The sequence below is a fragment of the Gracilinanus agilis genome, chromosome 1 (assembly GCF_016433145.1).
Source record: "Gracilinanus agilis isolate LMUSP501 chromosome 1, AgileGrace, whole genome shotgun sequence".
Classification (NCBI taxonomy): Eukaryota; Metazoa; Chordata; class Mammalia; order Didelphimorphia; family Didelphidae; genus Gracilinanus; species Gracilinanus agilis.
This window is the reverse complement of record NC_058130.1, coordinates 399499356-399514608: the sequence shown is the minus strand read 5'-3', so window position 1 is coordinate 399514608 and position 15253 is coordinate 399499356. Positions and strand designations below refer to the sequence as shown.

The window sequence follows — 15253 nt, the reverse complement described above, 5'->3', positions numbered from 1 at the left end:
GTTTTGTTATGTAAAGGATGGCAGCATGGAATCACTGCAAAATACAGGGTCAGCTTGGCTGACATAACAGTTTGTAGGGGGTCGGAGGGAGGCATTTGGGAGCAGCTTAAATCTGCCACGCTGTGTGAAACACTCCAGAAGACTCGGGGTTCCGTGGCCAGGATGGTATTGGCCAGCTAGCTGTGTATGCCACATGCGCAGTGATCCAGGACCCTTTCTCGTTTTTTTCAGGGCGGAAGATGTCCATGGACGTGACCTTCCTAGGGACGGGTTCTGCCTACCCGTCCCCCACCCGGGGAGCCTCGGCCGTAGCTCTCCGCTGTGAAGGCTCCTGCTGGCTCTTTGACTGCGGGGAAGGGACGCAGACGCAGTTCATGAAAAGCCAGCTGAAAGCAGGTCAGTCGGGACCCTGTTCCTGGCCGCCACGCTCTCTTGGAAGTCCAGAGTTTGCTTTTCAAGATCCTTTCCTGGGGCCCTTGTTACCTTTTTAGACTTCTCTCATTCGCCAGCCACCCACTGAGTGCTAGTGCCACTCAAGACGCTTCCCCTGTTTCTGGGGGGCATGAAGATGGGCACGAAAGGCCCCGACCTCAGGGGATTTCCTGGAAGAAATAAGTGGGTTTGGGTCAGTGTCCTGAGAATGATAAAAATGGCAGAGAGGTATAGAAATGCCTTCATCTGAGGCAGCTGTGGAAAGCTTCCTAAGGAAAGAGGGATTTGTCCTGGGCTTTAAAGAATGAATACTTCTAATCCCTGTAAAAGAAATTTTACATGGGGGGAAATTTTATTTTAATTTATTTTTTAGTTTTAGTTCTACATTCTCTCCCTCCTTCTACCTCCTCGGCAGTCCATTGAGAAAGCAAGAAATATAACCATTATACCTATAGTTGTGCAAAACCTATTTCTACCTTAGCCATCATACCCACTAGAAAAATAACGAAAAGAAAAAAAAACACCTCTGAATTTCTCAGATCTCTCTTTAGAGGTGGATAGCATTTTATATCATGCGTCCTTTGGTTGTTGTCTCCATCCCAGTAGCTAAGGCTTTGGACAGTTAATTTTCTTTACCAGATTGTGTATTGTTCTGTAAACTCTTCTCCTGGTTCTCCTCACTTTGCATCAGTTCATATTAAGTCTTTCCAAGGCTTTTCTGAAACCATCCTTTCTTCCAGAATAGTAGTTATTCCATCACAAGTTGTTCAGCCATTCAGTTTCTAATTCCTCACCATCACCAAAAGAGCTCCTGAAAATATTTTTATATATTTAGGTCTTTTCCCCTTAGATCTCCTTGAGTTATAAAACTAGTAGTGGTATTGTTGGATAAAAGGGTGTACACAGTTTTATAACCCTTTAGCCACATTTCCCAATTCTTTTCCAGAATAATCATACTAGTTCATAGCTCCAGCAACAATGCATCAGCATTTCTAATTTTCCACATCCCGTCCACCATTTGTCATTTTACTTTTCCATCATGAAGGATTCTCTAAGAGTAGCATCATATCTTTAGCAAAAAGTGATCATTTTGTTTCCTCATTGCTTATGCTTAGTCATTCTAGATGATATGGTACTACTCAGAGTTGTTTTAATTTGCATTTTTATTAGCGATTTTTAGAGCATTTTTCACCTGACCTTTCATATCTTTGATTCCTTCTGAAAAAATACCTGTTTTGGGGGCAGCTGGGTAGCTCAGTGGAGTGAGAGTCAGGCCTAGAGACAGGAGGTCCTAGGTTCAAACCCGGCCTCAGCCACTTCCCAGCTGTGTGACCCTGGGCAAGTCACTTGACCCCCATTGCCCACCCTTACCAATCTTCCACCTATGAGACAATACACTGAAGTACAAGGGTTAAAAAAATAAAATAAAATAAAATATGGTTTAAAAAAAATACCTGTTTTTATCCATTGGCTATTTATCAGTTGGGGAATGGCTCCCAGTTTTTGTAAACTTGACTTAGTTCTCTCTATATATGAAAAATGAAACCTTTAATCAGGGAAACTTGCTGTAAATATTTTCCCCTAATTTCTTGCTTTTCTTCTAAGGTTGGCTGTTTATGCAAAAACATTTTCTTCTTATGTAATCAAAATTATCTATTTTATGTCCTGTGAACCTCTGTGCCTCTTGCTTGGTCATGAAATCTTATTTTATACATGGTTCTGACATAATTTCTTCCATGATCCTCTAATTTAACTATGATATCAATCTTTGTGTCCAAATCATGAACCTGGCTTGGTATACTGTTTAGGACGTTGGCCTATGCCTAGTTTCTGTAATACTACTTTCCTGTTTTCCCAACAGTTTTTGTTGAATAGTGATTTCTTGTCCCAATAGCTGGTAACTTGGATTTTATCAAATACTAGGTTACTGTTCTCATTAACTTCAGTATATTGTGTTCCTAATCTATTCCATTGATTAACCACTGGATTTCTTATCCAGTACTAAATCATTTTCATAATTTCATAATTACCACTTTGTAATATAGTTAGAGATCTGGTTCTGGTAAGCTGCCTTCCTTCCCACTTTTTTTCATCAATTCTTTCAATATTCTTGACTTTTTTGTTCTTCCAGATGAATTTTATTATTTTTCATAGCTTTATAAGGTAATTCTTTGGTAGTTTTATATGGCACTGAATTAATTAATTTATGTGGAGTTATCATTTTTTATATTGTCTCAGTATCCTGAAGAGTATTTAATATTTCTTGAGTTACTTAGATCTGTCTTTGTGTGAAAAGTGTTTCATAGGGCAGCTGGGTAGCTCAGTGGATTGAGAGTCAGGCCTAGAGAAGGGAGGTCCTAGGTTCAAATACGGACTCAGACACTTCCCAGCTGTGTGACCCTGGGCAAGTCACTTGACCCCCATTGCCCACCCTTACCACTCTTCCACCTATGAGCTAATACACAGACGTTAAAGGTTAAAAAAAATTGTTTCATATAATTCCTGTGTGTGTCTTGGCAAGTGAACTCTCAATTATTTTATATAGTCTACAGTAATTTTTCATATCTTCCTGCTGAGTTCTGTTGGTAATATGTGGAAATGCGAATGATTTGGGCGGGTATATTTTATATCCTGCAACTTCACTCAAGTTGCAAATAGTTTTTAAATTGATTCACTAGGATTCTTCAAGTTATATCATCTGAGGTGCCAACTGTAGAAACATGTTTTGTGGTGAAAGTGTTACTCAAGGAAATTGACGCTCCACCTGACCTGAACTTTGTGGGTGATAAGGAACATGATATTTAGGTGTTATTCCTAGATTCTCATAGACTCTTCTAAGGATATCCTGAGTGAAATGAGATCCCTTATCCGAATCTATGGTTAAAGGTACACCAAATCTAGGCATAATTTCCTTGAGTAACATTTTCACCACAAAACATGAAACAACAGAGAAGCACCAAGAAGAGGAGAAGTTTGGGATCTGGTAGACAGCATCTCAAGCACACTCTTTCTTCTTGGATATCTTGGACCACCTAGGATTTTGGCATCCTGAGAACCTCTTTGGAAACCTGTGAGAACTCTCAAAGCCACCCCTCTGATCCATAGCTGTGCTGTTCAAGTCTGGCTGGTTCCAGGCTTGAATCAGCTTCTCAGAGACTGCACTGCTCCTTGGGCCCTGCCTGCTGGATCACTTAGAGTAGAATAAGTCCTCCCCTTGCCCTGTGGTTTTGCCCTTTAGATTTTTAAGTATAGAAATCCCTTTCCCACCTTTTAGTTAAACATAATTAAAGCTGTTAAGCCCTTTTACCTTACCTGCTTGTTTCTAGACTCTGCCCTGGGGAGAGCAGGATGCCAGTTAAGACCAACTGACATTCCTGTGATAAATCCAGTGAACTCCTTATCCTGGTCCAGTCTCTCCTACAACCCAGTGTGTGTACCCACAACTATTTAGATTATATTTTAACATCCCTGTTGTCTCCATTATTTATTATCTTTTCTTCACTTCTGCAAAAAAAAGACAATTTTATTTCTTCACTGTTTATGCTTATTCCTTGAATTTCCTTTTCTTGTTTTATTAGCCAGAATTTCTAGTACAATATTGAATAATAGTGGTGATAATAGGCATCCTTATTTACCCCAATATTTTTGGAAAGGCTTCTAATTTATCCTCATTATCAATAATGATTGCTCTTGGTTTTAAATAGATGATACTTATTTTAAGAAAGGCTCTATTTCTTTTGCTTTCTAGTGTTTTTAACAGGAATAGGTATTGTATTTTGTCAAAAGTTTTTTTTCCAAATTTAGTTACATAATCATATTTTTGTTGTGTCTGTTATTGATATAGTCAGTTATGCTTATAGTTTTCCTAATATTAAACCAACCCTGAATTCCTGATATAAATCCCACTTGGTCACAATGTAGGTTTTTGTGATTTATTGCTATAATCTCCTTGCTAGTATTTTATTTAAAATTTTTGTATTAATATTCTTTAGGGAAATTGATCTATAGTTTTGTTTCACTGTTTTTGCTTTTCCTGGTTTACTTATTTGTGTAAGACAGCTAGGTATTACAGTGGATAGAATGCCAGGCCTGGAGATGGGAAAACTTGGATTTAAATCTGGCCTCAAACTAGTACTAACTGTGTGACCCATGGCAAATCACTTAAACCCAATTGCCTAATCCTTGGTATTCTTCTATCTTAGAATTGATACTAAAAGGAACAGCTAGGTGGCTCAGTGGATTCAGTCAGGCCTAGAGAGGGGAGGTCCTAAATTTAAATATGGCCTTAGACACTTCCTAGCTGTGTGACCTTGGGCAAATCATTTAACCCCCACCACCCAGCCTTTATTGCTATTCTTCCTTGGAACCAATATACAGTATTGATTTTAAGATGGAAGGTAAGAATATTTTTAAAACAACTATTGTAACAGAAGAAATTGGTATGATTCCTTCTTTACCTACTTTTAAAAAAACATATTATAAAATATTAGAATTGATTGTTTTTTGAATGTCTAGCAGAATTTGCTTGTAAATCCGTGTGTGTGTGTGTGTGTGTGTGTGTGTCCGCCCTTAGGGAGCTAATTTATGGCTTGTCTGATTTTTTTTTCTAATATAGCCTTTTTATTTAAGTATTCTATGTCCAGTTCTATTAATCTAGGAAATTTATCCTTTTGTAGATATTCAGATGATTAGATTCAAATATTCAGATATTCAATTGTCTGTTTTACTGGCATATAATTTGGCAAAGTAGTTCCTAATAATTGCTTTAATTTCTTCTTCATTGTTTATGCATTTACCCTTTTCATTTTCAATACTGGCAAGTTGGCTTTCTTCCTTTAAAAAAAATCAAATTAGCCAGTGTTTTATCTTGTTTAATTTTTTAGATAAATTTAACTTATAGCTTTATTTATTAATTCATTGTTGTTTCTTTGTTTCTTTTCAATTTTATTAATCTTTTTAATTTTTATAATTTCTATTTTGATGTTTAGTTGAAAATTTTTATTTTATTCTTTTTCTAGTTTTTTTAGTTGCATGCCTAACTTATTGATCTGCTTTTTCTCTCTTTTATTGATGCAAGCATTTAGACATAGAAACTTTCTCCTAAGTACTGCTTTGCCTGCATATCACAAATTTTATTGTTACTTTGCTGTCATCATTATCTTTAATGGCATTATTATTTCCATGATTTGTTCTTTTACCCACTCATTCTTTAGGATTAGATTATTTGGTTTTCAGTTAGTTTTTAACCTACACTTCCAAGGTCCTTTATTAAATATAATTTTTATTGCATCATGATCCAAAAGGGTATATTTAATATTAATGCTTTCTGCATTTATTTATGAAGTTTTTATGCCTTTACATAGTATTATTTTTTATGAAGGTGCCTTGTACAAGCTGACCAAAAAAGGTATCCTTTTTTCTATTTCTATTTATTATCCTCAAGCAATCCAGCATATTGAACTTTTCTAATATTCTATTCATCTTAACTTCTTTCTTGTTAAGTTTATGGTTAGATTTATCTATGTCTGAGAGGGGCATATTGATGTCCTCAGTAGTATAATTTTACTATTTCCTCCTAAAAATCAACTAACTTTTCCATAAAGAATTTGGAGGCTGTGCCTTTTGTTCAGTATTGATATTAATTCATTATCTATGGCAAGATGTAATTTTCCTGCTTACCTTTCCAAATTAGGTCTATTTTTGCTTTATCTAAAATCATGATTGCTACCACTGCCTTTTTTGCTGCAGATGAAGCATAATAGATTCTTCTCTAGCCCTTTATTTTAACACTAATGGTGTCTTTTTCTTGTATATAACTTATTGTTGGATTTTGGTTTCTAATCCCATTTCCTGTTTCTGTTTTATGGATAAGTTCATCCCATTCACCTTCATAGTTATGACTGAAAATGGTGTTTTCTCCTCCCTCCTTATTCTCTTTTTTTTACCACTTCCAGTCTTTTTTCAAAAACCTGTTTTGCTGCTGATCACTGACTGCCTCCTTTCCCATAACTTTCTCTTAGTCCCCTCTCTTCCTACTTCCTTGCTGGGTGAGAAGATTTTCCATACTATAACTGTATGTCTAGATAGATATTCTCTTAGAACCTGCTCAGATAAGAGTGAGGTTCAAATCTTGCCAGCTTTCGGAAGTAAGGTGGAAGAAGCCTGGAATGGTAGAAGGGGGCTAGGTTATGAAGGGCTTTGAATGCCAAACACAGAATATTTTGTATTTGATCTTGGAGGCAATAGGAAGCCATTAGAGTGTACTCATTAGGGAAATATGGTAAGACCTACATTTCAGAAGGAAAAAAAAGGGCTTTGGGTAAATGGAAGATGGATTGGGGTGGGGAGAGGCTATTGCTGGAATCTGGCTGATGTGTTAAAGAGACTCTGGCAGCATATTAGATCCGGGGAGGGGAGAGAGTGAGAAGTCAGGGATGACTCCCAGTTGTGCCCCTGAAGGACTGGGAGGAAGGGGCTAGCCTTGAAAGTAATAGGGAAGTTTGGAGGTGGAGTGGGTTAGTGAGGGTCGTTTTGGATATATTTATTAAACACTTTATCATGTGCCCGACACTGTGCTGAGCGCTGGAGGGACAAAAAGAGGCAGAAGTCCCTGCACTAGAGGAGCTTACAACCTAATATTGAGTTTAGATATCTACTGGGCATCCAGTTCTCTGAGTAAACACTGCCTGAATAAAATAGGGCACTATTTAATTTTTTATTTAAAATAGGCTCAGCAGAGGGCTCACAAATGAGGAATCAGGAAAGACCCTTGGGAGGGATTGGCACTTGCTGAGGCGTGAGGGGATCCAGGGACTCCTAAAAGCAGGGGGCGGGATGAGGCCGGGTCCCGTCCGGTAGTCTAAGAAGTCAATGAGTTTGGCCAGAGAAGGAGGGTGCGGAAGGGAGAGCCCGGAAAAGTAGCCCGAGGTGGCCACTCTTTAATGGATATCTGATGACCCGAGAAGAGCAGGCCACCCACCACCCACCGGAAGCCAAGAGACTCTCCCAAGCACTGTTCTCACTGCGGGCCGGCTCCCTATTGCCAGAAGGATAAAATAGAAGATCTTTGAGCTCTTCACTCCCGGTCCCCAGGGCCTTCCCAGGGTCCTTTTCTGTTATTTCCCATACTCCACCGGCCAGTCAGACCCCTGGCCTCTCCATTCCTTACACACAGCCCTTCAGCCTTCTCAGTTCCTCCCCGCGGGACCCTCCCACCCGCTTCCGGCTGCAGCTCAGGCACCGCCTACTCAAAGTCTTTCCTCCTAGTTCCGTCCTCGCCTCCATCCTGTAATTCACTGTTTACCTTTATTTTTATGTTCTCTGTCCTCTAGACCCTTCCATATGTGCTTGTTTTCTCTCCTTTCCGATTGGGGTTTTCCTTCTTTGTGCCTCTATCCCCGGACCTCGCTTGCCCCAATTATGAAGCAGGTGCTTCATGACTAAGTGTGGGGGGAGCAAAGTCCAGGCTCGTGTGCAGCTGAGATGCGCGTAGAATAGTCATTTTAATAGGGCAGTGCTGGAAAGCCGGCGCCTCAGTGAGGGTTTGTACCTGGTGTGACAAGTGTGCCACCCTCTTGTTTTTGTCAGTTGCTCTCCCCATCCCTCAGATATCCCAGGCTCATTCTACCTTTCCTCTCCGCCTTCCTGTGTGTTATTTTCCCTGCCTAGAAAGCCTTCTGTGCTCAGTCTAAACAAATTTTGGCATCCTTCAAGGCCCAGTTCAAGTTTCAGCAACAATCTGTGAAGCATTCTCTATCCATTTTAGCCTTCTCTCATCTTCCTGGCTTCTGAACAACTACAGCTCTTCCATTCTGAAGCAAGAATATTATCCTTAATTATATGCTGCCTTGCATTGTTCTCTGTGTGAATCCTGTCTCCACAAATAGATTATAAGCTTCTTTATAGCAGAAACCAGTTTTATACCTTTTCAGTGTCAAGGAGGGCTTCCTTAAATAGTAGGTATTCAGTAAATACTTGCTGAGTGGCTGATATCATTACTCTTTTTTTTAAACCCTTACCTTCTGTCTTAGAATCAATACAAGTATTGGTTCCAAGGCAGAAGAGCCCTAAGGCTAGGCAATGGGGGTTAAGTGGCTTGTCCTCGGTCACACAGCTGGGAAGTGTGGGAGGCTCAGCTCTGAACCCAGGATATCCCATCTCTCTAGGCCTGGCTCCCTATCCACTGAGCCACCTAGCTGTCCCCAATTGTATTACTCTTTAACTACTTAATATGTCTCAGAAAAGTTAACTAATGCTTGGAATTTATTTTTATGGTGAAGAGCCTTTGCTGAAATATTTTGGTTTACATGATTCATTTTCTTTCCCTCCCACTTCCCAGAGCCGACAAGGACTGGGTTGTACAGATGTTATCATTTGATACTTATTTCCACATTATTCATTTTTACCATAGAGCTATCTTTTAAAGCCAAAACCCCAAATCATATATCCATATAAACAAGTTGATAAGTTTTTCTTTTGCATTTCTACTTCCACAGTTCTTTCTCTCAATGTGAATTCTTTGTCATAAGCCCCTCAGAAGTGTCCTGGCTCATTGTATTGCTACTAGTAACAAAGTCCATTACATTGGATCATTCCACAATGTTTCACTTTCAGTGTACAATGTTCTCTTGGTTCTGCTCATTTCACTCTGTATCAGTTCATGGAGGTCTTTCTAGTTCATATAGAAATCCTTCAGTTCATCACTCCTTACAGCACATGCTGAAATATTTTGGGAGAAAAGGGGAAGTGGTGGTGTTGGGCCAAGAGACCACTGGCAAGAAAATCTAGCAGGCAGGTTGTGAAAGGGATAACATGTCATCAGATGGGTGTCTGCCCCACATTCCTTTTCACCTCTCCATAGTAAAGATACTCTATTAGTGCTAGGTTGTGCCTCTGTGGCCCTGCCCTCTCTATTTCTAAGACATTTGGGTCACTTCTTGGAGCTTTTGAAAAATAGCTGAATAAAGCTCTACTCACTGCCTGTAGCCTTTCTGTGAGGGTTGCCAGTTCTCACAGTCACTTTTTCAGATGCCTAGAGGAGGCAATTGTGATCAGAGATTGTTGGACATCTGTCAGTGTAATAATGCCTTCTCCAAAGATGATCAAAACACATAGATTTCCAGTTCCCTGTAAGTTAGACAGATGCTTAGATTAATGCCTCTATTTAACAGATAATTCAAATAATAAATCTCAGACTTGCTTATTAGTAAGTGCATGTCAAGAATCATTGAGTTATTCAGTGTTTTTCACAAATTCTGAGTTATTAGGATTTGATACCAGAATCTAAGCCTTTGTTGAATGATACTCTCTAACAATGGTTTGAGAGGAAAAACTACCTACTCAAAAGAATCTTGAACTTTTGTCAGTGTCAGAGGCTCTTTTATTTCATTCTCTGGAGAATGGGTGCTCATGAACCAGTGTTACAGATATTACAGCGAGCAAGAAGGGCAAAATGAGGAATCTCACAGACCTCCTTTCATCCTGGTCCCTGGTCCCCCCCTTTTTCACCATTGGCTGGTTACTTGAGAGTTATACTCATCTCCAGAGCTAGCTAATGAGAATGTGCAATTTATAATTACTTACTAATTATTACTGATTATTCAGGCAGGGTTCAGCCAATCAAACAAGGATTGGGGTTTAACTAATCAAAACAAAGATTGGGGATTAACCAATCAAAACAAGGATTGAGATTTAACCAATCAAAACAAGGATTGTTTTAAGCCAACTAGCTGCTCCTCCTTATAGCCTTTTATGGGGCTAGTTTATAGGGCATGTCTCCTCAGCCTGAGATGATGTGGTTTCAAGGAAATAGGGCTTAAGATGGCCTGACTTCTTCCTCCCTTGATTCCATTTTGTATCTTTGTGAGAGGAGTCCATCACCTTCTAGGTTCCTGCTCCTTGTAGGCTCACAATTATACAATACTTTACAGCATTACGTCCATTAGTTACTTTCATCCTCACCACAGGTCTTTGAGGTGGATAACATAAGGTATAGAGAGTACTTTCCTCAAACAACTCTATTTATAAGTAAGTTCAGTTCAGTCATCTTTTAGTCAAGTCTGAGCCTTTGTGACTCTATTTGGGGTATTCTTGGCAGATATTGTGGAATGGTTTACCATTTCCTTCTCCAACTCATTTTTCAGATGAGGAAACTGAGGCCAATAGGATTAAGTGACTCGTCCAGGATCACACAACTAGTAAGTGTTTGAGGCCAAGATTTGGACAAAAGAAGGCTTATCTTCCTGAATCCAGGCCTGGCACTCTATCCACTGTACCCTTTAAAGGTCTCATTCCCTGAATGGTTTAGTGATTTACCCACAGTTCTCCAGGTAGTAAGTAGCAGAATCCAACTAAAGTCAAAGCCAAATCTAGACCTTTTCTATTACAATATGATGAAACTTGTCTGACTAAAGATGAATTTTGCCTTATGGATTCAAGATTTGAATAACGGAATGGTTTAATTTAAGCCTCTTTTACCTACTACTCTGCAGAAGCCTTATTCTGCCTGAAAAGCAGAAAAACCTTTCTTATATCACAACACAAAAAATTCTACCCTGTGACTCTTACTTGTTGACAACAGCACCAGAGATATTTTGTGGAAGGTATCACTGTTTTCCTAAGAGATTAGAAACCTATCACCCAACATTCTAACTTAGTAGGGAAAGGCTTCCTAGTTTTTGGTATTTAGTCAGTGACTCTAAGTTCATTTGTTGTTGTTGTTAAAGGATGAGAAGAAGAAAAAAGACAAATCTAGTGATGGCAGTACTGAGTCCAGGTTCAGACCAGTTCTCAGCAGTCTCCTCAGAAGCTGCTTGTGCCTTTAGGAGGACCAAATCATGTTTAGACAGGTCCACGACTAGGCAACAGAAAGGGAAAATAGATATCCTAGAGAAGAAAAGTATAAAGAAAGGGAATAAAAGAAAGGAAAACACTATCACCTTTTGTGTCAAAGTTTATCCTCACTTCCTTAGAGTACACCTCCCCCCCATTCCTGTGTTTGGCTAACAATAATAGAGAAGTCTTATAAGAATGCAATTTAGAAAAAGAAGAAAAAGAAATGCATCTAGAAAACAAACTGATTCAGTTTGTGAACCAAAGTTATATTGTATTAGAAGTATTTTATTTGAAAAAGCTGTTTGGAACCACGTTAGGTCACAGATGGATTTCACATTTTTAAAGCATATGATAGTGCTTTGAAAACTAAAATCAAAATAATCTTTCTCCTCTCTCCTCAATGGGTAGAAGAGCTCAGATTGAAAAAGAATAAATGCTCACCAATTGAAAAACAAATTAATTAAAAAAAATTTTATAGGGAAAAAAGAAAACTAGAATAAGTTATCAGTAGTCTGAAATTTTCATTGGTGTAGAAACTTCCTCTAGGGCAAACTGAAACCCATCTTTTACTTAACAATGTTAAAGAACTGTCCAAAGCTCCAAGGTTAAGCAGTGTGCCCATCTTCATAGAGCTAGTTAAGGGTCAGGAATAGGGCTTGCCCTGCCTGACTTCAAGCCCCCCATTCACTACTCTGTGCTAAACAGTATAATTATTATAAAAAATATCCCAGAATCTCTTGGGTAATTTCAGTGAATGAGATCATGGGAAACAGAACCCTTAATTATACGGTACTACTCTTTATGTAAGTTATTTTCCTTTTTAATTTCCAAGTCATTTTGTTTTGGTCCCTCCTAAATAAAATTATGATCCCTTTTTTTCTATTTCATTTTCAAAGGGAGAATTACAAAGATCTTCATAACTCACCTTCATGGGGACCACTTCTTTGGCCTTCCTGGTCTTCTTTGCACCATCAGTCTCCAGAACAGTCCCGGTGCTTCCAAAACTCCCATGGAAATCTATGGGCCTGTTGGGCTTCGAAACTTCATCTGGAAGACTATGGAACTCTCTCACTCAGAGCTGACATTCCCCTACATTGTCCATGAGTTGGTGCCCACAGAAGATCAGTGCCCTGCTGGAGAATTAAAAGATTTTTCTTCCCTGGATAGAACAGACAACATTCCCAAAGAGATCCAAGGGAGGACTATCCTTTTAGACTCAGCAGAAGAATCTTATGTACTGGTCAATGATGAGCAATTTCTTGTAAAAGCATTTCGTCTCTTCCATCGCATACCATCCTTTGGTTTCTCTGTGGCAGAGAAGGAACGCCCGGGTAGACTCAATGCACAGAAACTAAAAGACCTTGGTAAGTGAGTTTGTTGCCCCATGGCTGTGTTAGGGTGATCTTTGATGCTGCCACAAGTGCTTAAGCTGCAAACACAGTTGTAAACCAGCCTGCCTCTTCTGTCACCCAAGCATTCAAGCAAAATCTTCTCTACTTAGATTATTTACCGAAAGTTTCCTTTATTGATTAAGGACTTCATTCCAGAAGGTCAAAAGTACTTGCCAGGGCAGAAGCCAAAACAAACATGCATAAAACATCGAAGGGCTATGGGAAGAGGGGGAGGTTGTAGGTGCAGCGTTAGGGAACTTTTTTTGTTTTGAAAGTCAGGAGAGTCCCTTTGGAACAGCAGACTGTATAATTATGTGAATACATTATCAGAACTCCATCCCAGTTTTTGTTTGTTTAGATGGGGCTGCCAAAAGACCGCACAGATTCACCACCCTGGCTTTTGGATAGTATTTGTACAGTATGTGTTTATAGTTATTATAGACACACCCCATCTAACTTCATTATTTTTTTTTAATGCTGACTTTCTGTCTTAGTAATAAGTCTTAATACAGAAAAGCAGTAAAGGCTAGGCGAATGGAGTTAGCTGATTTTCCTAGAGGCACACAGTTAGGAAGTGTGTGAGGTCAGATTTGAACCCAGGGCCTTCCAAATCCAGGCCTGGTACTCTATCCACTAAGCCACCAACTACCCCCCCAGCATTAGTTTCTAAAAAGCCCAATGCTATGTGAATTGGAAGTTACAGAAGGAGGGGTCAGTTCCATAGCAAGCACATTAAAAATGATCATTGTCCTTACACAACATTGGGTATAACAGCCACCTTTATGGTGATGTTTGGCTTTCTATATTAACAAAATGACCTTGAGTTATGCCTGCATTCAGCAGCCCATTCACTTTGTAGGATGGCTTTAACTTAATTTAGGATTTAATCAAATCAGACAGCATCTCATTTCTTCTGAAAACCAGTCACACAAGAGAATTACCTGATCTGTTATTTTTGTCTTTAGGTCAGTGTGTACATCCACTAGCGTAGGTTCTATAGCATTACCTAAACAGTGTCCTCTTTCATTTCATGCAGAGATGAACTGTAGGTTCCCAGTGGCACCCTACGCCATTCTCTGCAGAGTGTGGACACAAGGCTGTTGGAATGAGAACCCCAGTGGGACTTATAAACTTAAAAATCCTCCAACATGTGAATGATGAACTGCTTTATCACAAAGACAGCAGTAGAGGTGGCTAGGTAGTACAGCAGTTAGAGAGCCAGGCTGGAGACATGAGGTCCTGGGTTTAAATCTGGCTTCAGACACTTCCTAGCTGTGTGACCTTGGGCAAGTCACCTAATATCCCCATTGCCTACTAGCTCTTACCACTCTTCTGCTTAAAATCATTAGGATTAGAAGAGAGAAATTAAGAGGTTTTTTTAATTAAAAAAAAAAAAAGCCAAGGCATCAATACTAGTAGCCAGAATTGAGCTTATAAAAATAGACAGTTAATCCTAGTTTGTCATACTTTTTTCTAATGGTACCACAATTGTGAGAATAATTAAATGCCTTTTCTCTTTGACATTTGTAATGCTGATCGAACGTAATATTTTTAAGAAGCTGTAAATACCATTCCTGTGATCTAATCACATCTGCCTTCATCATTAGGTGTGCCGCCAGGTCCTGCCTATGGGAAACTGAAAAATGGAGTTACTGTCGTTTTGGAAAATGGAGTGAAAGTTTCTCCCCAAGATGTCTTAGAAAAGCCTATTCCTGGAAGAAAAATCTGTATTTTGGGTGACTGCTCTGGAATTGTAGGTGACGGAGGAGTGAAACTATGCTTTGAGGCTGACCTTTTGGTCCATGAAGCCACTTTAGATGATGCTCACATGGACAAAGCAAAAGAATATGGTCACAGCACCCCACGAATGGCAGCAGAGTTTGCAAAGTTGTGCAAAGTCAAGAAACTGGTTCTCACTCATTTCAGTCAGAGGTACAAACCACATCTCTTGTCTGGAGAGGGAGAAACAGATGATATTAGAGAATTAAAAAAACAAGCAGAATCTGTATTGGATTTCCAAGAAGTGACTTTAGCAGAGGATTTTATGGTGATTGACATTCCAAAGAAAAAAACTATCACCATTACCTGAGTATGTTTTCATTTGCCAATTTGTAACTGAGCCTACTCTCCAGATTTCTGTCTGAAATTATTTTTGGGCCCAATAATCCCAGGAGGGGTGGGGCTGCATTGCTGGATTGACCTGTATGGCCTTCATGGTTCTGCATGGAGTGGCTCTTAACACCAACAGCCTTCTTAAAGTCCCAGTTCGATTCAGTAGTAACTTGAATATATAATAGATAAAATACTTACAGTAGTTTTTACTGTTCCCTTGAGTTTGATCCAGTACTTTCCCTCTCTCCCTCCCCCAGCTGTGGACTCAAGCCCTAGCTGAATGTTTTTGCTATCATTATCTTAATGCAGAGAAAACTCTGTTTTCTGCTAACAGTGGATTAAGTAGATATAGAGAAGAAATGTAAGGAAAATCTTAGAAAGCATTTGAAGTTGAATGTAAGAACTCAACAATACTACATCTTAGATGATGTGCTAAACCCAAGTTTGGGCTAAAACTCTCTTGTTTAATTTAGTTTCTGTTTAAA

At 39.2% G+C, this 15253-nt stretch overlaps 1 protein-coding gene across 1 annotated transcript; it reads left to right on the top strand.

Annotated features, from left to right (window-relative positions):
• Positions 1-239: 239 nt before the first annotated feature.
• On the top strand, positions 240-14745 carry ELAC1 (elaC ribonuclease Z 1). The gene is made up of 3 exons (XM_044657818.1): positions 240-396; positions 12162-12629; positions 14264-14745. The coding sequence occupies exons 1-3, from the start codon at positions 240-242 to the stop codon at positions 14743-14745; spliced, it is 1107 nt and encodes a 368-aa protein (XP_044513753.1).
• Positions 14746-15253: the final 508 nt, after the last annotated feature.